The sequence below is a fragment of the Salvelinus fontinalis genome, chromosome 32, assembly GCF_029448725.1.
Source record: "Salvelinus fontinalis isolate EN_2023a chromosome 32, ASM2944872v1, whole genome shotgun sequence".
Classification (NCBI taxonomy): Eukaryota; Metazoa; Chordata; class Actinopteri; order Salmoniformes; family Salmonidae; genus Salvelinus; species Salvelinus fontinalis.
The window spans coordinates 442,690-468,280 of NC_074696.1; the positions used below are offsets into that span (position 1 = coordinate 442,690).

General features: G+C 44.4%; 2 protein-coding genes across 33 annotated transcripts in view; one reads left to right on the forward strand and one right to left on the reverse strand.

Moving 5' to 3' along the window:
• The window catches only part of seh1l (SEH1-like (S. cerevisiae)), a 37,143-nt gene extending 14,912 nt beyond the window's left edge, over positions 1-22,231 (reverse strand). For 30 of the 31 annotated variants that reach the window (XR_008755583.1, XR_008755581.1, XR_008755575.1 and 27 more), the window contains exons 1-6: positions 21,617-22,229; positions 21,402-21,452; positions 18,764-18,910; positions 4,057-4,268; positions 3,544-3,642; positions 63-203 (exon numbers count right to left, since the gene is read on the reverse strand). Coding sequence is in view for 3 of the 31 variants with exons in the window: in XM_055893173.1 (XP_055749148.1) it covers positions 63-203; positions 3,544-3,642; positions 4,057-4,268; positions 18,764-18,910; positions 21,402-21,452; positions 21,617-21,727 (761 nt within the window). In the remaining 28 variants the exon portion in view is untranslated. Of the gene's footprint in view, positions 1-62; positions 204-3,543; positions 3,643-4,056; positions 4,269-18,763; positions 18,911-21,401; positions 21,453-21,616 lie in introns of all 31 variants that reach the window. The other variant, XM_055893176.1, reaches the window with a different exon arrangement.
• A 77-nt stretch (positions 22,232-22,308) lies between these two features.
• Positions 22,309-25,591, forward strand: part of ptpn2b (protein tyrosine phosphatase non-receptor type 2b) — a 45,021-nt gene continuing 41,738 nt past the window's right edge. The window contains exons 1-3 of one of the 2 annotated variants that reach the window (XM_055893172.1): positions 22,309-22,462; positions 23,442-23,532; positions 23,756-23,856. In XM_055893172.1, the coding sequence (XP_055749147.1) occupies positions 22,406-22,462; positions 23,442-23,532; positions 23,756-23,856 (249 nt within the window). In that variant the 5' untranslated portion in view covers positions 22,309-22,405. Of the gene's footprint in view, positions 22,463-22,539; positions 23,369-23,441; positions 23,533-23,755; positions 23,857-25,591 lie in introns of those variants that run through there. The other variant, XM_055893171.1, reaches the window with a different exon arrangement.

Genomic DNA, 25,591 nt, shown 5'->3' on the forward strand with positions numbered 1-25,591 from the left:
CTGCCTCAGAAGAGATCTGGCTACTGGATGCATGTAGGAGCATGTCCTTTAAATAAACTCACCTCATTGGTATCAGCTTGAAGATGCATACGTCTTTGGTGGCGATGGCGAGCACGTGAAAAGAGCGTCCCAAGTTGGGAGCAAAGGCAATGTCATGGACTGGATCTGTCACCGTCATCAGATTTTCTGCCTTAGCATACTTCCTGATAAAAATGATTAGAATAATCAATAAAACATGGGATTCATATACTTCCCTTCTACAACAACAGACAATCGGAAGAAGCTATTCAGACTCCATGTATTCAATCACAACATGGTGGCAGTCTGTCCTGAGACATGGCTCCTATAGTGGAGTCTAGGGTTGTTTGAGACATGGCTCCTATAGTGGCGTCTAGGGTTGTTTGAGACATGGCTCCTATAGTGGAGTCTAGGGTTGTTTGAGACATGGCTCCTATAGTGGAGTCTAGGGTTGTTTGAGACATGGCTCCTATAGTGGAGTCTAGGGTTGTTTGAGACATGGCTCCTATAGTGGAGTCTAGGGTTGTTTGAGACATGGCTCCTATAGTGGCGTCTAGGGTTGTTTGAGACATGGCTCCTATAGTGGAGTCTAGGGTTGTTTGAGACATGGCTCCTATAGTGGAGTCTAGGGTTGTTTGAGACATGGCTCCTATAGTGGAGTCTAGGGTTGTTTGAGACATGGCTCCTATAGTGGAGTCTAGGGTTGTTTGTCCTGAGACATGGCTCCTATAGTGGAGTCTAGGGTTGTTTGAGACATGGCTCCTATAGTGGAGTCTAGGGTTGTTTGTCCTGAGTCATGGCTCCTATAGTGGAGTCTAGGGTTGTTTGAGTCATGGCTCCTATAGTGGAGTCTAGGGTTGTTTGAGACATGGCTCCTATAGTGGAGTCTAGGGTTGTTTGAGACATGGCTCCTATAGAGGAGTCTAGGGTTGTTTGTCCTGAGTCATGGCTCCTATAGTGGAGTCTAGGGTTGTTTGAGACATGGCTCCTATAGTGGAGTCTAGGGTTGTTTGAGACATGGCTCCTATAGTGGAGTCTAGGGTTGTCTGTCCTGAGTCATGGCTCCTATAGTGGAGTCTAGGGTTGTTTGAGACATGGCTCCTATAGTGGAGTCTAGGGTTGTTTGTCCTGAGTCATGGCTCCTATAGTGGAGTCTAGGGTTGTTTGTCCTGAGTCATGGCTCCTATAGTGGAGTCTAGGGTTGTTTGAGACATGGCTCCTATAGTGGAGTCTAGGGTTGTTTGTCCTGAGACATGGCTCCTATAGTGGAGTCTAGGGTTGTTTGAGACATGGCTCCTATAGAGGAGTCTAGGGTTGTTTGAGACATGGCTCCTATAGTGGAGTCTAGGGTTGTTTGAGTCATGGCTCCTATAGTGGAGTCTAGGGTTGTTTGTCCTGAGACATGGCTCCTACAGTGGAGTCTAGGGTTGTTTGAGACATGGCTCCTATAGTGGAGTCTAGGGTTGTTTGTCCTGAGACATGGCTCCTATAGTGGAGTCTAGGGTTGTCTGTCCTGAGTCATGGCTCCTATAGTGGAGTCTAGGGTTGTTTGTCCTGAGACATGGCTCCTACAGTGGAGTCTAGGGTTGTTTGAGACATGGCTCCTATAGTGGAGTCTAGGGTTGTTTGTCCTGAGTCATGGCTCCTACAGTGGAGTCTAGGGTTGTTTGAGACATGGCTCCTATAGTGGAGTCTAGGGTTGTTTGTCCTGAGACATGGCTCCTACAGTGGAGTCTAGGGTTGTTTGAGACATGGCTCCTATAGTGGAGTCTAGGGTTGGTTGTCCTGAGACATGGCTCCTATAGTGGAGTCTAGGGTTGTTTGAGACATGGCTCCTATAGTGGAGTCTAGGGTTGGTTGTCCTGAGACATGGCTCCTATAGTGGAGTCTAGGGTTGTTTGAGACATGGCTCCTATAGTGGAGTCTAGGGTTGTTTGTCCTGAGACATGGCTCCTACAGTGGAGTCTAGGGTTGTTTGTCCTGAGTCATGGCTCCTATAGTGGAGTCTAGGGTTGTTTGTCCTGAGACATGGCTCCTATAGTGGCGTCTAGGGTTGTTTGCCCTGAGTCATGGCTCCTATAGTGGAGTCTAGGGTTGTTTGTCCTGAGACATGGCTCCTATAGTGGAGTCTAGGGTTGTTTGTCCTGAGACATGGCTCCTATAGAGGAGTCTAGGGTTGTTTGAGACATGGCTCCTATAGTGGAGTCTAGGGTTGTTTGAGACATGGCTCCTATAGTGGAGTCTAGGGTTGTTTGAGACATGGCTCCTATAGAGGAGTCTAGGGTTGTTTGAGACATGGCTCCTATAGTGGAGTCTAGGGTTGTTTGAGACATGGCTCCTATAGAGGAGTCTAGGGTTGTTTGAGACATGGCTCCTATAGTGGAGTCTAGGGTTGTTTGTCCTGAGACATGGCTCCTATAGTGGAGTCTAGGGTTGTTTGAGACATGGCTCCTATAGAGGAGTCTAGGGTTGTCTGTCTTGAGTCATGGCTCCTATAGTGGAGTCTAGGGTTGTCCTGAGACATGGCTCCTATAGTGGAGTCTAGGGTTGGTTGTCCTGAGACATGGCTCCTATAGTGGAGTCTAGGGTTGTTTGAGACATGGCTCCTATAGAGGAGTCTAGGGTTGTCTGTCCTGAGTCATGGCTCCTATAGTGGAGTCTAGGGTTGTTTGAGACATGGCTCCTAAAGTGGAGTCTAGGGTTGTTTGTCCTGAGACATGGCTCCTATAGTGGAGTCTAGGGTTGTTTGAGACATGGCTCCTAAAGTGGAGTCTAGGGTTGTTTGTCCTGAGACATGGCTCCTATAGTGGAGTCTAGGGTTGTTTGTCCTGAGTCATGGCTCCTATAGAGGAGTCTAGGGTTGTTTGAGACATGGCTCCTATAGTGGAGTCTAGGGTTGTTTGAGACATGGCTCCTATAGTGGAGTCTAGGGTTGTTTGAGACATGGCTCCTATAGTGGAGTCTAGGGTTGGTTGTCCTGAGTCATGGCTCCTACAGTGGAGTCTAGGGTTGTCCTGAGACATGGCTCCTATAGTGGAGTCTAGGGTTGGTTGTCCTGAGACATGGCTCCTATAGTGGAGTCTAGGGTTGTTTGAGTCATGGCTCCTATAGAGGAGTCTAGGGTTGTTTGAGACATGGCTCCTATAGTGGAGTCTAGGGTTGTTTGTCCTGAGTCATGGCTCCTATAGTGGAGTCTAGGGTTGTCCTGAGACATGGCTCCTATAGTGGAGTCTAGGGTTGGTTGTCCTGAGTCATGGCTCCTATAGTGGAGTCTAGGGTTGTTTGAGACATGGCTCCTATAGTGGAGTCTAGGGTTGTTTGTCCTGAGTCATGGCTCCTATAGTGGAGTACCAAATGACACCCTGTTTGACCAGGGTCCATAGGGACACTAGGTGACATTTGGGACACAGCCTAGGTCTCCGGCCATGCTTCAGGGTGTAGGTAGCTGTTAGATAGCAATACCATTAGGTGAGGCACAGATGTGTCAAATGGGATGAGGAGAGGTGGTGCTACCATGATACAAACCTTGTGTTTTCAATGTATTCATAGATGTGAACTTTCCCGCTGTGTGCTGTGTTGCTGTCATCAGAGCCCACTGCTATCATGGGGGCGTGGGCACGGGAGCTGCAAGCACAACCATAGGATGATGATGTTCTAGGTACAGCAGGTGTGTCTCTTCCTTGTGTTTCAACATGCAGCCACACCTGTTATACTCTACAAACTAACATCACCTCTGATGATTGGCTCAAGCACTTTTTGTGTTTCAACATGCAGCCACAATGGAGTCTGGGAGCTTCCGCTCCTTCCTGCTTCGAAACATAGCAACAAGAAACAGAACGAGTGTGGTGTTGACCGCCACCTAGTGGTCAGAACAATGTGCTACGCTCAGACCACTGTCCTCATTTCCACACAGGTCTACACAGAGAGACTGTCTGTTGGGTTGGTACTTCCCCATATATCTTGAACATACCTACGTGCAAGTTTGTTCTGATAAATCGGTTTGCTAAATGATCATGTGGCATCATAGGAGGGCCCAACCTGGAGGGGCTCCAGGAGATACAGGAGCAGCTGAGTTTAGAGGAGATCTCCTGCTGCAGGGACCACTGGCTGAGGTTCATGACGTCTGGAGCTTCGTAGACCCTCATAACCCCGTCTGCTGAGCAAGTGGTCAGCATCAGACCCATGTGTTTAGGAGCGAACTTCACGTCCGTCACCGACGTCCTACTGTCCACCAGAGTGGTCCTCTTGATCTGGAAAGAGACACGAGTGTGAGGGGGAGACGCACAGGGAGAGGGACAGCAGGGCTGGGTAAGGGTTAGTTGTCCCCCGGGGCCGGGCCAGTCGATACTCTGGGCTGGGTAAGGGTTAGTTGTACCCCGGGGCCGGGTCAGTCGACACTCTGGGCTGGGTTGTCTCTTAACTGATCTAGACTACCTTTCACCCGGTTACTGAGTCCTTTCTGTTCACTGAGCTAGACTCTCCCTTTTTCCACAGTTCTCACCCTGTGACTGAGCCCTCTCTTATAACTGACCATCTCCTTCAACATTTCACTGCACCCATCAGCGTATGTGAAAATAAACATATTTTTTCCCCTTTAGTTCTCACCCAGTGACTGAGTCCTCTCTGTTAAAGGAGAAGTTCACCCATACATTGAAACTAGTTCAGTGGAGTTTGCCCTCTCCCCCTGTAGTGCTGAACTGAAACAGCTGCTGTTGCTGGATGCAGGCCTCGCTCTGCTCCGTTGCCAGTGAATTCAGGATTCAGAAATCCCTGAAGGACAAACTGTTGTTTTATTGAAAGAGTACGGCCGAATGAGCTATTTTTGTCAAAAGAAAAAAAGAAAAGTACTACGAGTCAGGAAATGTGTACTTTTCCACCTAAAACATGCATGCTTATTTTATAGAAATGTTTTATGTAGCCGACAGCCACAGCAGTGGAGATGGGTAACTGCTAATGTGCAGCATCGGGGGGAATCCCTGCTACATACAATCAGCACCTTATGCCCTTAAACATCCTAGGCCTCTATGTTTACATGATATGGTGTAATGGTAATAACACAATAACACCTCCAGTGTCAAGAATCAGGCTACATACCTCCAACGTCAAGAATCAGGCTACATACCTCCAACGTCAAGAATCAGGCTACATACCTCCAACGTCAAGAATCAGGCTACATACCTCCAACGTCAAGAATCAGGTTAGCTACATACCCCCAACGTCAAGAATCAGGCTAGGCTACATACCTCCAACGTCAAGAATCAGGCTAGGCTACATACCTCCAACGTCAAGAATCAGGCTACATACCTCCAACGTCAAGAATCAGGCTACATACCTCCAACGTCAAGAATCAGGTTAGCTACATACCCCCAACGTCAAGAATCAGGCTATGCTACATACCTCCAACGTCAAGAATCAGGCTAGGCTACATACCTCCAACGTCAAGAATCAGGCTAGGCTACATACCTCCAACGTCAAGAATCAGGCTAGGCTACATACCCCCAACGTCAAGAATCAGGCTACATACCTCCAACGTCAAGAATCAGGCTACATACCTCCAACGTCAAGAATCAGGCTACATACCTCCAACGTCAAGAATCAGGCTACATACCTCCAACGTCAAGAATCAGGCTACATACCTCCAGCGTCAAGAATCAGGCTACATACCTCCAGCGTCAAGAATCAGGCTACATACCTCCAACGTCAAGAATCAGGCTACATACCTCCAACGTCAAGAATCAGGCTACATACCTCCAACGTCAAGAATCAGGCTACATACCTCCAACGTCGAGAATCAGGCTGGCTACATACCTCCAACGTCAAGAATCAGGCTGGCTACATACCTCCAACGTCAAGAATCAGGTTGGCTACATACCTCCAACGTCAAGAATCAGGTTGGCTACATACCTCCAACGTCAAGAATCAGGTTGGCTACATACCTCCAACGTCAAGAATCAGGCTACATACCTCCAACGTCAAGAATCAGGTTAGCTACATACCTCCAACGTCAAGAATCAGGCTAGCTACATACCTCCAACGTCAAGAATCAGGCTACATACCTCCAACGTCAAGAATCAGGCTACATACCTCCAACGTCAAGAATCAGGCTACATACCTCCAACGTCAAGAATCAGGCTACATACCTCCAACGTCAAGAATCAGGCTACATACCTCCAACGTCAAGAATCAGGTTAGCTACATACCCCCAACGTCAAGAATCAGGCTAGGCTACATACCTCCAACGTCAAGAATCAGGCTAGGCTACATACCTCCAACGTCAAGAATCAGGCTACATACCTCCAACGTCAAGAATCAGGCTACATACCTCCAACGTCAAGAATCAGGCTACATACCTCCAACGTCAAGAATCAGGCTAGGCTACATACCTCCAACGTCAAGAATCAGGCTACATACCTCCAACGTCAAGAATCAGGCTACATACCTCCAACGTCAAGAATCAGGCTACATACCTCCAACGTCAAGAATCAGGCTAGGCTACATACCTCCAACGTCAAGAATCAGGCTACATACCTCCAACGTCAAGAATCAGGTTAGCTACATACCTCCAACGTCAAGAATCAGGTTAGCTACATACCCCCAACGTCAAGAATCAGGCTAGGCTACATACCTCCAACGTCAAGAATCAGGCTAGGCTACATACCTCCAACGTCAAGAATCAGGCTAGGCTACATACCTCCAACGTCAAGAATCAGGCTAGGCTACATACCCCCAACGTCAAGAATCAGGCTACATACCTCCAACGTCAAGAATCAGGCTACATACCTCCAGCGTCAAGAATCAGGCTACATACCTCCAACGTCAAGAATCAGGCTACATACCTCCAACGTCAAGAATCAGGCTACATACCTCCAACGTCAAGAATCAGGCTACATACCTCCAACGTCAAGAATCAGGCTACATACCTCCAACGTCAAGAATCAGGTTAGCTACATACCCCCAACGTCAAGAATCAGGCTAGGCTACATACCTCCAACGTCAAGAATCAGGCTAGGCTACATACCTCCAACGTCAAGAATCAGGCTACATACCTCCAACGTCAAGAATCAGGCTACATACCTCCAACGTCAAGAATCAGGCTACATACCTCCAACGTCAAGAATCAGGCTAGGCTACATACCTCCAACGTCAAGAATCAGGCTACATACCTCCAACGTCAAGAATCAGGCTACATACCTCCAACGTCAAGAATCAGGCTACATACCTCCAACGTCAAGAATCAGGTTAGCTACATACCTCCAACGTCAAGAATCAGGTTAGCTACATACCCCCAACGTCAAGAATCAGGCTAGGCTACATACCTCCAACGTCAAGAATCAGGCTAGGCTACATACCTCCAACGTCAAGAATCAGGCTAGGCTACATACCTCCAACGTCAAGAATCAGGCTAGGCTACATACCCCCAACGTCAAGAATCAGGCTACATACCTCCAACGTCAAGAATCAGGCTACATACCTCCAGCGTCAAGAATCAGGCTACATACCTCCAACGTCAAGAATCAGGCTACATACCTCCAACGTCAAGAATCAGGCTACATACCTCCAACGTCAAGAATCAGGCTACATACCTCCAACGTCAAGAATCAGGCTACATACCTCCAACGTCAAGAATCAGGCTACATACCTCCAACGTCAAGAATCAGGTTGGCTACATACCTCCAACGTCAAGAATCAGGTTGGCTACATACCTCCAACGTCAAGAATCAGGTTGGCTACATACCTCCAACGTCAAGAATCAGGCTACATACCTCCAACGTCAAGAATCAGGTTAGCTACATACCTCCAACGTCAAGAATCAGGCTACATACCTCCAACGTCAAGAATCAGGTTAGCTACATACCTCCAACGTCAAGAATCAGGTTGGCTACATACCTCCAACGTCAAGAATCAGGTTGGCTACATACCTCCAACGTCAAGAATCAGGCTGGCTACATACCTCCAACGTCAAGAATCAGGCTACATACCTCCAACGTCAAGAATCAGGCTACATACCTCCAACGTCAAGAATCAGGTTAGCTACATACCTCCAACGTCAAGAATCAGGTTGGCTACATACCTCCAACGTCAAGAATCAGGTTGGCTACATACCTCCAACGTCAAGAATCAGGCTAGCTACATACCTCCAACGTCAAGAATCAGGCTACATACCTCCAATGTCAAGAATCAGGCTACATACCTCCAACGTCAAGAATCAGGCTACATACCTCCAACGTCAAGAATCAGGTTGGCTACATACCTCCAACGTCAAGAATCAGGTTGGCTACATACCTCCAACGTCAAGAATCAGGTTGGCTACATACCTCCAACGTCAAGAATCAGGTTGGCTACATACCTCCAACGTCAAGAATCAGGTTGGCTACATACCTCCAACGTCAAGAATCAGGTTGGCTACATACCTCCAACGTCAAGAATCAGGTTGGCTACATACCTCCAACGTCAAGAATCAGGCTAGCTACATACCTCCAACGTCAAGAATCAGGCTACATACCTCCAACGTCAAGAATCAGGCTACATACCTCCAACGTCAAGAATCAGGTTAGCTACATACCTCCAACGTCAAGAATCAGGTTGGCTACATACCTCCAACGTCAAGAATCAGGTTGGCTACATACCTCCAACGTCAAGAATCAGGTTGGCTACATACTACCTCCAACGTCAAGAATCAGGTTAGCTACATACCTCCAACGTCAAGAATCAGGCTACATACCTCCAACGTCAAGAATCAGGCTACATACCTCCAACGTCAAGAATCAGGCTACATACCTCCAACGTCAAGAATCAGGCTACATACCTCCAGCGTCAAGAATCAGGCTAGGCTACATACCTCCAACGTCAAGAATCAGGCTACATACCTCCAGCGTCAAGAATCAGGCTACATACCTCCAGCGTCAAGAATCAGGCTACATACCTCCAACGTCAAGAATCAGGCTACATACCTCCAACGTCAAGAATCAGGCTACATACCTCCAACGTCAAGAATCAGGCTACATACCTCCAACGTCAAGAATCAGGCTACATACCTCCAACGTCAAGAATCAGGTTGGCTACATACCTCCAACGTCAAGAATCAGGCTACATACCTCCAACGTCAAGAATCAGGCTACATACCTCCAATGTCAAGAATCAGGCTACATACCTCCAACGTCAAGAATCAGGCTACATACCTCCAACGTCAAGAATCAGGCTACATACCTCCAACGTCAAGAATCAGGCTACATACCTCCAACGTCAAGAATCAGGTTAGCTACATACCTCCAACGTCAAGAATCAGGTTGGCTACATACCTCCAACATCAAGAATCAGGTTGGCTACATACCTCCAACGTCAAGAATCAGGTTAGCTACATACCTCCAACGTCAGGAATCAGGCTACATACCTCCAACGTCAAGAATCAGGCTACATACCTCCAACGTCAAGAATCAGGCTACATACCTCCAACGTCAAGAATCAGGTTAGCTACATACCTCCAACGTCAAGTATCAGGTTGGCTACATACCTCCAACGTCAAGAATCAGGTTGCTACATACCTCCAACGTCAAGAATCAGGTTGGCTACATACCTCCAACGTCAAGAATCAGGTTAGCTACATACCTCCAACGTCAAGAATCAGGTTAGCTACATACCCCCAACGTCAAGAATCAGGCTACATACCTCCAACGTCAAGAATCAGGCTACATACCTCCAACGTCAAGAATCAGGCTACATACCTCCAACGTCAAGAATCAGGTTGGCTACATACCTCCAACGTCAAGAATCAGGTTACATACCTCCAACGTCAAGAATCAGGAAAGGCTACATACCTCCAACGTCAAGAATCAGGTTAGCTACATACCTCCAACGTCAAGAATCAGGTTAGCTACATACCTCCAACGTCAAGAATCAGGCTACATACCTCCAACGTCAAGAATCAGGCTAGATACCTCCAACGTCAAGAATCAGGTTGGCTACATACCTCCAACGTCAAGAATCAGGCTAGACTACATACCTCCAACGTCAAGAATCAGGAAAGGCTAAATACCGCTGCAGTGTCCGCTTGCTTTGTCGCCTTCTCAAGGTCACCTTTATATTTTGGCACTGCTCCAGATCCAGACATATAGTAACACTGCTCCAGATCCAGTCATATAGTAACACTGCTCCAGATCCAGACATACAGTAACACTTCTCCAGATCCAGTCATACAGTAACACTTCTCCAGATCCAGTCATACAGTAACACTTCTCCAGATCCAGTCATATAGTAACACTGCTCCAGATCCAGTCATATAGTAACACTGCTCCAGATCCAGTCATATAGTAACACTGCTCCAGATCCAGTCATATAGTAACACTGCTCCAGATCCAGTAACACTGCTCCAGATCCAGTCATATAGTAACACTGCTCCAGATCCAGTCATATAGTAACACTGCTCCAGATCCAGTCATATAGTAACACTGCTCCAGATCCAGTCATATAGTAACACTGCTCCAGATCCAGTAACACTGCTCCAGATCCAGTAACACTGCTCCAGATCCAGTCATATAGTAACACTGCTCCAGATCCAGTAACACTGCTCCAGATCCAGTCATATAGTAACACTGCTCCAGATCCAGTCATATAGTAACACTGCTCCAGATCCAGACATATAGTAACACTGCTCCAGATCCAGTAACACTGCTCCAGATCCAGTCATATAGTAACACTGCTCCAGATCCAGTCATATAGTAACACTGCTCCAGATCCAGTCATATAGTAACACTGCTCCAGATCCAGACATATAGTAACACTGCTCCAGATCCAGTAACACTGCTCCAGATCCAGTCATATAGTAACACTGCTCCAGATCCAGTCATATAGTAACACTGCTCCAGATCCAGACATATAGTAACACTGCTCCAGATCCAGACATATAGTAACACTGCTCCAGATCCAGTCATATAGTAACACTGCTCCAGATCCAGACATATAGTAACACTGCTCCAGATCCAGTCATATAGTAACACTGCTCCAGATCCAGACATATAGTAACACTGCTCCAGATCCAGTAACACTGCTCCAGATCCAGTAACACTGCTCCAGATCCAGTAACACTGCTCCAGATCCAGTCATACAGTAACACTGCTCCAGATCCAGTCATATAGTAACACTGCTCCAGATCCAGTAACACTGCTCCAGATCCAGTCATATAGTAACACTGCTCCAGATCCAGTCATATAGTAACACTGCTCCAGATCCAGTCATATAGTAACACTGCTCCAGATCCAGACATATAGTAACACTGCTCCAGATCCAGTAACACTGCTCCAGATCCAGTCATATAGTAACACTGCTCCAGATCCAGTCATATAGTAACACTGCTCCAGATCCAGTAACACTGCTCCAGATCCAGTAACACTGCTCCAGATCCAGTCATATAGTAACACTGCTCCAGATCCAGTCATATAGTAACACTGCTCCAGATCCAGTCATATAGTAACACTGCTCCAGATCCAGTAACACTGCTCCAGATCCAGTAACACTGCTCCAGATCCAGTCATATAGTAACACTGCTCCAGATCAAGTCATATAGTAACACTGCTCCAGATCCAGACATATAGTAACACTGCTCCAGATCCAGTAACACTGCTCCAGATCCAGTCATATAGTAACACTGCTCCAGATCCAGTCATATAGTAACACTGCTCCAGATCCAGTCATATAGTAACACTGCTCCAGATCCAGTAACACTGCTCCAGATCCAGACATATAGTAACACTGCTCCAGATCCAGTCATACAGTAACACTGCTCCAGATCCAGTCATATAGTAACACTGCTCCAGATCCAGTCATATAGTAACACTGCTCCAGATCCAGTCATATAGTAACACTGCTCCAGATCCAGTCATATAGTAACACTGCTCCAGATCCAGACATATAGTAACACTGCTCCAGATCCAGACATATAGTAACACTGCTCCAGATCCAGTCATATAGTAACACTGCTCCAGATCCAGTCATATAGTAACACTGCTCCAGATCCAGTCATATAGTAACACTGCTCCAGATCCAGTCATATAGTAACACTGCTCCAGATCCAGTAACACTTCTCCAGATCCAGTCATATAGTAACACTGCTCCAGATCCAGTAACACTGCTCCAGATCCAGTCATACAGTAACACTGCTCCAGATCCAGTCATATAGTAACACTGCTCCAGATCCAGTCATATAGTAACACTGCTCCAGATCCAGTCATATAGTAACACTGCTCCAGATCCAGTCATATAGTAACACTGCTCCAGATCCAGTCATATAGTAACACTGCTCCAGATCCAGTCATATAGTAACACTGCTCCAGATCCAGTAACACTGCTCCAGATCCAGTCATATAGTAACACTGCTCCAGATCCAGTCATATAGTAACACTGCTCCAGATCCAGTCATATAGTAACACTGCTCCAGATCCAGTAACACTGCTCCAGATCCAGTAACACTGCTCCAGATCCAGTAACACTGCTCCAGATCCAGTAACACTGCTCCAGATCCAGTCATATAGTAACACTGCTCCAGATCCAGTCATATAGTAACACTGCTCCAGATCCAGTCATATAGTAACACTGCTCCAGATCCAGTCATATAGTAACACTGCTCCAGATCCAGTCATATAGTAACACTGCTCCAGATCCAGTCATATAGTAACACTGCTCCAGATCCAGTCATATAGTAACACTGCTCCAGATCCAGTCATATAGTAACACTGCTCCAGATCCAGTCATATAGTAACACTGCTCCAGATCCAGTAACACTGCTCCAGATCCAGTCATATAGTAACACTGCTCCAGATCCAGTCATATAGTAACACTGCTCCAGATCCAGTAACACTGCTCCAGATCCAGTCATATAGTAACACTGCTCCAGATCCAGTCATATAGTATCACTGCTCCAGATCCAGTCATATAGTAACACTGCTCCAGATCCAGTCATATAGTAACACTGCTCCAGATCTAGACATATAGTAACACTGCTCCAGATCCAGTAACACTGCTCCAGATCCAGTCATATAGTAACACTGCTCCAGATCCAGTCATATAGTAACACTGCTCCAGATCCAGTCATATAGTAACACTGCTCCAGATCCAGACATATAGTAACACTGCTCCAGATCCAGTAACACTGCTCCAGATCCAGTCATATAGTAACACTGCTCCAGATCCAGTCATATAGTAACACTGCTCCAGATCCAGACATATAGTAACACTGCTCCAGATCCAGACATATAGTAACACTGCTCCAGATCCAGTCATATAGTAACACTGCTCCAGATCCAGACATATAGTAACACTGCTCCAGATCCAGTCATATAGTAACACTGCTCCAGATCCAGACATATAGTAACACTGCTCCAGATCCAGTAACACTGCTCCAGATCCAGTAACACTGCTCCAGATCCAGTAACACTGCTCCAGATCCAGTAACACTGCTCCAGATCCAGTCATACAGTAACACTGCTCCAGATCCAGTCATATAGTAACACTGCTCCAGATCCAGTCATATAGTAACACTGCTCCAGATCCAGTAACACTGCTCCAGATCCAGTCATATAGTAACACTGCTCCAGATCCAGTCATATAGTAACACTGCTCCAGATCCAGTCATATAGTAACACTGCTCCAGATCCAGACATATAGTAACACTGCTCCAGATCCAGTAACACTGCTCCAGATCCAGTCATATAGTAACACTGCTCCAGATCCAGTCATATAGTAACACTGCTCCAGATCCAGTAACACTGCTCCAGATCCAGTAACACTGCTCCAGATCCAGTCATATAGTAACACTGCTCCAGATCCAGTCATATAGTAACACTGCTCCAGATCCAGTCATATAGTAACACTGCTCCAGATCCAGTAACACTGCTCCAGATCCAGTAACACTGCTCCAGATCCAGTCATATAGTAACACTGCTCCAGATCAAGTCATATAGTAACACTGCTCCAGATCCAGACATATAGTAACACTGCTCCAGATCCAGTAACACTGCTCCAGATCCAGTCATATAGTAACACTGCTCCAGATCCAGTCATATAGTAACACTGCTCCAGATCCAGTAACACTGCTCCAGATCCAGACATATAGTAACACTGCTCCAGATCCAGTCATACAGTAACACTGCTCCAGATCCAGTCATATAGTAACACTGCTCCAGATCCAGTCATATAGTAACACTGCTCCAGATCCAGTCATATAGTAACACTGCTCCAGATCCAGTCATATAGTAACACTGCTCCAGATCCAGACATATAGTAACACTGCTCCAGATCCAGACATATAGTAACACTGCTCCAGATCCAGTCATATAGTAACACTGCTCCAGATCCAGTCATATAGTAACACTGCTCCAGATCCAGTCATATAGTAACACTGCTCCAGATCCAGTCATATAGTAACACTGCTCCAGATCCAGTCATATAGTAACACTGCTCCAGATCCAGTCATATAGTAACACTGCTCCAGATCCAGTCATATAGTAACACTGCTCCAGATCCAGTCATATAGTAACACTGCTCCAGATCCAGTCATATAGTAACACTGCTCCAGATCCAGTCATATAGTAACACTGCTCCAGATCCAGTAACACTGCTCCAGATCCAGTCATATAGTAACACTGCTCCAGATCCAGTCATATAGTAACACTGCTCCAGATCCAGTCATATAGTAACACTGCTCCAGATCCAGTAACACTGCTCCAGATCCAGTAACACTGCTCCAGATCCAGTAACACTGCTCCAGATCCAGTCATATAGTAACACTGCTCCAGATCCAGTCATATAGTAACACTGCTCCAGATCCAGTCATATAGTAACACTGCTCCAGATCCAGTCATATAGTAACACTGCTCCAGATCCAGTCATATAGTAACACTGCTCCAGATCCAGTCATATAGTAACACTGCTCCAGATCCAGTCATATAGTAACACTGCTCCAGATCCAATAACACTGCTCCAGATCCAGTCATATAGTAACACTGCTCCAGATCCAGTCATATAGTAACACTGCTCCAGATCCAGTAACACTGCTCCAGATCCAGTCATATAGTAACACTGCTCCAGATCCAGTCATATAGTAACACTGCTCCAGATCCAGTAACACTGCTCCAGATCCAGTAACACTGCTCCAGATCCAGTAACACTGCTCCAGATCCAGTCATATAGTAACACTGCTCCAGATCCAGTCATATAGTAACACTGCTCCAGATCCAGTCATATAGTAACACTGCTCCAGATCCAGTAACACTGCTCCAGATCCAGTCATATAGTAACACTGCTCCAGATCCAGTAACACTTCTCCAGATCCAGTCATATAGTAACACTGCTCCAGATCCAGTAACACTGCTCCAGATCCAGTCATACAGTAACACTGCTCCAGATCCAGTCATATAGTAACACTGCTCCAGATCCAGTCATATAGTAACACTGCTCCAGATCCAGTCATATAGTAACACTGCTCCAGATCCAGTCATATAGTAACACTGCTCCAGATCCAGTCATATAGTAACACTGCTCCAGATCCAGTCATATAGTAACACTGCTCCAGATCCAGTCATATAGTAACACTGCTCCAGATCCAGTCATATAGTAACACTGCTCCAGATCCAGTAACACTGCTCCAGATCCAGTAACACTGCTCCAGATCCAGTAACACTGCTCCAGATCCAGTCATATAGTAACACTGCTCCAGATCCAGTCATATAGTAACACTGCTCCAGATCCAGTCATATAGTAACACTGCTCCAGATCCAGTCATACAGTAACACTGCTCCAGATCCAGTCATATAGTAACACTGCTCCAGATCCAGTCATATAGTAACACTGCTCCAGATCCAGTCATATAGTAACACTGCTCCAGATCCAGTCATATAGTAACACTTCTCCAGATCCAGTCATATAGTAACACTGCTCCAGATCCAGTCATGGACATACAGTAGCAACAGCTCTCTTTCAGTATCCTTCATTCTTTTGGTAATTTCAGTTTGCATATCTCTTTCATATGCCTCGTTGCTCAAGTGCTTGCTACACACGCAGCGATGCAAGGTTGGCTGTATTTACATCATATTTACCATTTCTAATTGCTACTAACCATCTTCTGCATCTCTGTGTATCTTTAAATCGGAAAACAATTCGGTGCCTTCTTCCCTTAATGTCCTGTTTAAAGTGCAGCAAGGGACCAGAAAACTAGCTTGTTCTCTCTACCATCCCTTTTTCCACTTCGGGTATCTACCTTTACCTGCGATATGCCTAACTATCAAGTTTCGCACCAGCCCCTTCTCCCACCCAAAGATCTACGCAACAGGCTTACCCCCACGAGGGTGCACATACGCACTTGTCACCCATTTCTGCTGCCGTAGCAGTTGGCTACATAAAATAATCGCAAATGTTTTAGGTGGAGAAGTACACATTTCCTGACTCAAAACTGATAGTACTTTTGACAAAAATAGCTAATTTGGCCGTATGCTTTCAATAAAACAACCAATTTGTCCACACTTCAGGTATTTCTGAATCATGAATTCACTGGCAACGGAGCAGAGCGAGGCCTGCATCCAGCAACATCCTCAGGCACTTGACTCGTTTTCAAAGCTGTTTCAATACAGAACTACAGGGAGAGAGATGGAAACCTCTCTGATCATCCCCAAAGCTGTTTCAATACAGCACTACAAGGAGAGAGGGAAAACTCTGGTCATCCCCAAATCCAACACCCCCTTTGGCCGCCTTTCCTTCCAGTTCTCTGCTGCCAATGACTGGAACGAATTGCAAAAATCACTGAAGCTGGAGACTATTAGCTCCCTCACTAACCTTAAGCATCAGCTGTCAGAGGAGCTTACCGATCACTGTACCTGTACATAGCCAATCTGTAAATAGCCCATCCAACTACCTCATCCCCATATTGTTATTTATTTAGCTCTTTTGCACACCAGTATCTCTACTTGCACATCTATCACTCCAGTGTTAATCCTAAATTGTAATTACTTTTCCTCCACGGACTATTTATTGCCTTACTCCCTAATCTTACTACATTTGCACACACTGTATATAGATGTTTCTATTGTGTTATTGACTAAACGTTTGTTTATTCCATGTGTAACTCTGTTGTTGTTTTTTTCGCACTGCTTTGCTTGATCTTGGCCAGGTCGCAGTTGTAAATGAGATCTTGTTTTCAACTTGCCTACCTGGCTAACTTCTTATGGCTGGGGGCAGTATTGAGTAGCTTGGATGAATAATGTGCCCAGAGTAAACTGCCTGCTACTCAGGCCCAGAAGCTAAGATATGCATATTATTAGTAGATTTGGATAGAAAACACTCTGAAGTTTCTAAAACTGATTGAATGATGTCTGTGAGTATAACAGAACTCATATGGCCGGCAAAAACATGAGAAAAAAATCCAACCAGGAAGTGGGAAATCTGAGGCTTGTAGTTTTTCAACTCATGGCCTATCGAATACACAGTATCTATGGGGTCATATTGCACTTCCTAAGGCTTCCACTAGATGTCAGTCTTTAGAACCTTGTTTCAGGCTTCTACTGTGAAGGATGAGGGAATGAGAGCTGTTTCAACCAGGGGTCTGGCAGAATGCCATGACCTCACTCAGGCGCTCCCCCGTGAGAGGTAGCTGCGTTCCTTTTAGTTTCTAAAGACAAAGGAATTCTCCGGTTGAAACATTATTGAAGATTTATGTTAAAAACATCCTAAAGATTGATTCTCAACATCGCTTGACATGTTTCTACGAACTGTAATGGAATTTTTTGACTTTCGTCTGGCCTGCGCGTCATGAATTTGGATTTTTGAACTAAACGCACGAACAAAAAGGAGATATTTGGACATAAATGGACTTCATCGAACAAAACAAACATTTATTGTGGAACTGGGATTCCTGGGAGTGCATTCTGATGAAGATCAAAGGTAAGTGAATATTAATAATGCTATTTCTGACTTATGTTGACTCCACAACATGGCGGATATTTGTATGGCTTGTTTTGTGTCTGAGCGCCGTACTCAGATTATTGCATGGTGTGCTTTTTCCGTAAAGTTTTTTTGAAATCTGACAGCGGTTGCATTAAGGAGAAGTTTATCTAAAGTTCCATGTGTAACACTTGTATCTTTTAGCAATGTTTATTATGAGTATTTCTGTAAATTGATGTGGCTCTCTGCAAAATCACCGGATGTTTTGGAGGCAAAACATTACTGAACATAACGCGCCAATGTAAACAGATTTTTGGATATAAATATGAACTTTATCGAACAAAACATATATGTATTGTGTAACATGAAGTCCTATGAGTGTCATCAGATGAAGATCAAAGGTTAGTGATTAATTTGATCTCTATTTCTGCTTTTTGTGACTCCTCTCTTTGGCTGGAAAAATGGCTGTGTTTTTCTGTGACTAGGTACTGACCTAACATGATCAGATGGTGTGCTTTTGTCATAAAGCCTTTTTGAAAATCGGACACTGTGGTGGGACTAACAACAAGTTTATCTATAAAATGGTGTAAAATGCTTGTATGTTTGAGGAATTTGAATTATGAGATTTCTGTTGTTTGAATTTGGCGACCTGCACTTTCACTGGCTGTTGTTGTCAAGTCGAGTTAAATAAAGGTGAAATAAAATAAAAAGTAAAAGAGGGGGAAAACTCCACTTAAACTAGTTTAAATGTATGGAATCACTTGAGTTTCTGCATTTTGGGTAAACTTGTCCACTAACTGGCTCTTTCCTTCTCAATTCTCACCCAGTGACTGAGTCCTCTCTGTTTGTCATTGGACTCCCCAACTATCTCCTCCCACACAGCAGCGGTCCGGTCGAAGGAGCAGGAGGCCAGCACCTGACCAAACTCAGGATGGGCCCAGGTCACCCTCCATACTGATCCACTATGGGTCTGGACAGAGAGAATAAAGATGATGTCATGCCCTGCCTCCACCACCTCCACTTTCAACATACAATAACGCAAAAGCATTTGTCTTTATGTAGCCTAATTAGTTCAGACTTTTCTTCAGCAGAACAAATATACTGCGTTTCTCTCTTGTGAAATGTGTCCAATTTAGGGATGCACGATACAATCGGACGGCAAAATCGGCATCGGCTCCATGTATAGTTCGCTGCTCTGGCACCCCAATGGTGGAACAAACTCCCTCACGACGCCAGGACAGCGGAGTCAATCACCACCTTCCGGAGACACCTGAAACCCCACCTCTTCAAGGAATACCTAGGATAGGATAAAGCAATCCTTCTGCCCCCCCCCCCCCCCCCTTAAAAGATCTAGATGCACTATTGTAAAGTGGCTGTTCCACTGGATGTCATAAGGTGAATGCACCAATTTGTAAGTCGCTCTGGATAAGAGCGTCTGCTAAATGACTTAAATGTAAATGTAAATGTCTAGTTTAACGCCGATGTGCAAAACCGATGTCGAAGCTGACATGCATTCCTGTATAACATAGGTAGATGACGTAATGACGCTACATATGCAACACAGCATTCCTAACTTAGCCCACAACGTCTGCTGTATGGATCTATTTTGTTAGTTTTAAAGGAAGATAACAAAAAGGCCATATGCAACGTTTGTGCTGCTATTATTTCACGAGGGGAGACAGTGACCTTTTTCAATACCACAAACCTAATTCCTCATTTGAAGTTGCATCACCCCCAGACGTTCAGCGACTACTCAGAACAAAAGCAGAATAAACTAAGCGAACACTTCCAACAACTAAACAAGTTCAAGTCCAGCAGTCATTTGAAAGCGTAAGAACATTTCAGCTGGACAACTTTAAGGCAAAATTCATTAACGCCATGATAATGGAATTCATTGCCCTTGACAATCAATTGTTCTCTGTCGTGGATGATGTTGGCTTTTGCCGACTGGTCGAGCACCTCGGGCCCCGGGTACACACTACCAAGTAGGCGCTATTTTTCAGATGTTGCCCTACTGGCGTTACACAGGATTGTTGAAACGCACATCTATGAGCTACTTGTTATGGGCGTCACTGCTATTAGCTTCACGACTGACATTTGGACCAGCGATGTCAGCCCCATGAGCATGCCGAGTCTGACAGCACAGTGGGTCGATGAGGATTTAGTTCTGAGGAAAGCCGTATTGCATGCTGGTTCTCATACCGCTGCTGCCATTTCAATGGCATTTCAGAACATGTTTGAAACTTGGAAAATCTCCAGGAACAAAGTACACGCTGTGCTACGCTACGTGATAATGCACGGAACATGACAAAGGCTTTGGAACAATGCGGAGTGGCCAGTTTGCCATGCATGGCACACACGCTGCAACTGGCTGTGAACGAAGGTGTTTTGGCTCAACGCAGCACATCTGACAGTGGCAACAGGTAGGAAGGGTCCTTTTAAACACTCACAGCTAGCATACAGCCGCCGTCAAGCAATACAGGAGCAGCTTGGAGTGACAACGAAAAGGCTTAAGCAAGACGGAACAGTACTTCTTACATGACGGAGAGCCTGCTGGAACAAAAACGATTGCTTGGCGTGTACGCAGCCGACTATGAGTTACCTGCAGCAATCAGTACAAATCAGTGGACTCTCATTGAAAACATGAACACACACTCCTAGCTCCATTCGAACAACTGACTCAAGAAATAATCTCATGAACTGCGTTTGCAGCAGACGTGATACCCTCGGTCATGGCATTGAAACGCCTGCTCAACAAAACTGCCGACATAGACCGTGGGGTTAAAACTTGCAAAAGTACTCTACTAGAAGCTGTGAACAAGCGATTCTGTGACATTCTCTCTGAGCCTCTTTACTGGGTCGCCACCATGCTCGATGCTAGGTACAAGGACTTCTACTTTGATGCAGACAAGAAACAGGGTTTACGTGAAATGTTAGACATAGCTGGGCAAGATGGAAACGGACACAGTGCCCCCCGAGGAAGAGGACACATGAGAAAAGAAGCCACAGACAGACAGAGCTGAAACTTCCCTGCTAGACATGTATGATGAAATCCTGGTTTAGAATGAAACAACTGAACAACTGAACAATGAAACAGCACAGCAAAGTGAAAGAAATGGGTTTTGATTTTACTGGTAATGGGGACATGCATAAATTACCAACAAAATAACTTTTTGGTCCCTGTGTGTGTTTCAACTATTTAACTGTACTAGAATGCTTAACCGCACATTTTCTTTTTGGCAAGTAAAATATCGGATATCGTATCGGCCAAAATGTCATATTGGTGCATCCCTATTCTAATTGTGATGGTCATACTGATGAACTGAAAATGAACAGAAGCGTTACCTAGCTACCTTCCAACTGGCAGTGAAACGGAATATAAACGTTACCTTCCAACTGGCAGTGAAACGGAATATAAACGTTACCTTCCAACTGGCAGTGAAACGGAATATAAACGTTACCTTCCAACTGGCAGTGCAGTTCCACTCTCCGTTGTCACTCTTGTCCCACACCTTAAATGATGGATATAAGGGACAGGGTTATTTCAAACAGATGGGTTTGCCAAGAAGAACTAACTAGCTGGCTTGTATTTAGAAAGTAAATGTAAGATCAGGGGATTCAAAAGGATTGGTTTGTTGTTAGCTGTCTAACTAGTTCAGAGCTTTCTTTACTTTACCTTGACACTTTGGTCACTAGAGCAAGTTGCCATTCTCCGGCCATGGAAATCATATGAAACATCATGAATAAGATCCTTGTGGTCCGCTGCAATACTTCGAGCGACAAACATTGCTGTTTGGTGAAAAGCCTGCTCGATAAATGTAGCAACAACTAAACCACGTTACATGTGAGTTTACTATACTATGGGACAGGTTGCATTGGTCGGCGCCATTTTTATAAAGAGTCGTTTCACTGCTAAGCTTTAGCTGAAATACCCCACCTCTATCTTCATAATATTTGTCTGCCCAATTGTGCCGATGCAAACTATATCATAGTCCCAAACTATATTAATTAATTATTCTCTCGAAACCAGGCCGTAGTCACTATGTGCCTTAAAGTGAGCATTTATTATCTCGAATGACATAAAAAATCTTTGTTTTTGAAAAGATACCGAAGGTTTCCTCTAGTAACCACAAAGTCAATAAGGTAAAAATGCATACAAATAGATTTTCGGTCTTAATTTAAGGTTAGGCATAATGTTAGCAGTTAAGGCTAGATTGAAAATCACAGTTTAAAATGAGAAATTGTAGAAATGGGCTGGATTTGTGGCTGTGGTAAGTAGGGAAAACGATACCGAAGGACCCTTTCTGGCGCATGCGTACATTACGCCCGTGTTAGACGTCAACTACACTGACAAAGTCTGTATCGTTTTTTTTTTTTTTTTTGGCGAATGGCTTTGTTTTATAACAAGTAATGACTTAAATCATTTCTAGTTATCATCCTTATTGATAAAATAACACTTTAAAAAATGGACCAGGACTTTGAGGACATGGATTCAGAGGGCCGGTGGCAGAATTTATACATAGTAAGTTAGCTAGCTGTTGGCCTGTCTGTTAGCTTAGCTGATGCAGCTAGCAGCACCAGTGTCAGCTGCTATTTACGCACTCAAAAAAAGCAGCTATTTGTAGAAATCCGCACGGATGTTTATTGTTCTCTTGTTGCCTTTTACTTTGCTTTCTTTAGACATCTCTTTTCGGTGATGGCGCACAACAATACTCAGCCAGACTCCAAAGCCGAGTGGCAGCAATCTGGAGTTTTTAGCGTGCGCATGCATGCGGTTACTAACGATATCCTCGCTAAGAGGTTTATCTAGCTAGCTATTTGGCTGACGGTTGTTCTCTTATCCATAGTAAGATTAGATCGACGGCTACAAACACATCGTTTGTCAACAGCTTCAAACCCTTGCTGGTGGTTCCAACTAGTTAGCACAAGTGTTTATTTGGAGAATCGCAGATTACAACTATTTCCTGCATTTGTTGGTCAACGGTTTTAACCTTTTAAACATCCATTGGTTGCTGCCTAGTGTGGCAAATTGTGTTATCATGATTTGATAGTAATCCGCTGTGTTTAATTCTTTTAACGACACTCCTAAAGATGATTAACTGCCATTCGCTGTAAGTTTGTTTCCCCTCCTTGACCAGTCAGTTGTGCTGAAGAAACCTGCCTTTGTCATGATTATTTTTAGGGATGAGATTATTCCTGATCAATAAGGAATTCCTGCTCTTCTGACATCCACTATTCACAAACTACTAAAATTGGCCCCCAAACCTAAACCATTATCTTACCAGTAATGCATAAGGCTCCATTGAGTTCCCACAGCATCGGCCATCCAATCAGCAAGTGTGACCAGAGGATCTACAGTAACTCAACATGTTCTGGTTCTGTGAATATCGAAAGTAGTCTGACCCTGTGTGTCTTCAGAAACCTCATGGTACAGTAGGCCTACAGAGGAACAATTCATAGTCTATTAGTCTGTGATGACTAAACCGTTTTTTTTTTTGCAGGAAATACGGAATCAGTCCCATGAATGCCCTTTAAAAGTTGCTAAATATCCAGAAAATCGCAACCGGAACCGATACAGAGATGTCAGTCCATGTAAGTGACTTAATACTCCTTTTATATCTTGTTCTTTAAAATGTTTCGTTGTTGTCTTGAACCATACCACATTGATTGCAGTATGATACCAACTTCAGATTCAGAAAACTTTGTCCTCAATGAGGCAATTCATTTTGCAGCAATGCAATACATACATGAACTTGTCTTTCACTTGGATATGTTGGTCATATATTACTTCTCTCCTCTGTGGTTGTCTGTGTAGTTGATCACAGCAGGGTTAAACTGGAGAACACAGAGAACGACTACATCAACGCCAGCCTGGTGGTCATGGAGGAGGCCCAGAGGAGCTACATTTTAACTCAGGTGACTTGTCCATTCTGTTCTTATTGTTGTCCGCTCTCTTCTTATTGTTGTCCGTTCTCTTCGTATTGTTGTCCGTTCTCTTCATATTGTTGTCCGTTCTCTTCGTATTGTTGTCCGTTCTCTTCGTATTGTTGTCCGTTCTCTTCATATTGTTGTCCGTTCTCTTCGTATTGTTGTCCGTTCTCTTCGTATTGTTGTCCGCTCTCTTCGTATTGTTGTCCGCTCTCTTCTTATTGTTGTCCGTTCTCTTCGTATTGTTGTCCGTTCTCTTCGTATTGTTGTCCGTTCTCTTCGTATTGTTGTCCGTTCAGTTTTTGTCTACTTTGTTTTTATTGCACCCATCTACAGTCCTACAGTCCAACTACGTCTGACTTCTATATCAGTTCTTGATGAACAGCACTGACACTTGATGAACAGCACCGACACTTGATGAACAGCACCGACACTTGATGAACAGCACCGACACTTGATGAACAGCCCCGACACTTGATGAACAGCCCCGACACTTGATGAACAGCACCGACACTTGATGAACAGCACCGACACTTGATGAACAGCACCGACACTTGATGAACAGCACCGACACTTGATGAACAGCACCGACACTTGATGAACACTAATTAACAGATTGAACACTAATTAACAGAATGAACACTAATTAACAGAACACTTGATTAACCCGAACGAACACTTGATGAACACAAAGAACACTTGATGAACAGAATAATTGATGTAACAGATTACCTGTTAACAGAACAAGCACTTGATTAACAGAACAAGCCCATTTTTTTCAATTTTCTCCTAAAATGACATACCCAAATCTAACTGCCTGTAGCTCAGGCCCTGAATCAAGGATATGCATATTCTTGGTACCATTTGAAAGGAAACACTGAAGTTTATCGAAATGTGAAAGGAATGTAGGAGAATATAACACAATCGATCTGGTAAAAGATAATACAAAGAAAAAATGAACCGTTCTTTTGTATTTGTACCATCATGTTTGAAATGCAAGAGAAAGGCCATAGTGTATTATACCAGCCCAGCTGCAATTTAGATTTTGCCCGCTAGATGGCATCAGTGAATGTGCAAAGTTTTAGACTGATCCAATGAGCCATTTTATTTATGTAAAAAAAATTGTCAAGACTACCCAAATGTGCCTAATTTGTTTATTAATAACTTTTTATGTTCCAAATGGTGCACTCTCCTCAAACAATAGCATGGTATTATTTCACTGTAATAGCTACTGTAAATTGGACAGTGCAGGGAGATTAACAAGAATGTAAGCTTTCTGCCAACATCAGATATGTCTATGTCCTGGGAAATGTTCTTGTTACTTACAACCTCATGCTAATCACATTAGCCTACGTTAGCTCAACTGTCCCGTGGAAGGGACACCGGTCCCGAAGAATTTCAGAACGAACACTTGATTTAACAGAACACTTGATTAACCAATGTAACGATTAACAGAAGACTTGATTTAACTGAACACTTGATTTAACTGAACACTTGATTTAACTGAACACTTGATTTAACTGAAGACTTGATTTAACTGAAGACTTGATTTAACTGAACACTTGATTTAACTGAACACTTGATTTAACTGAACACTTGATTTAACTGAACACTTGATTTAACTGAACACTTGATTTAACTGAACACTTGATTTAACTGAACACTTGATTTACAGTGAGTAAATCACGGAACACACAGGTTATGAAGGTTCTGGTTAACCACA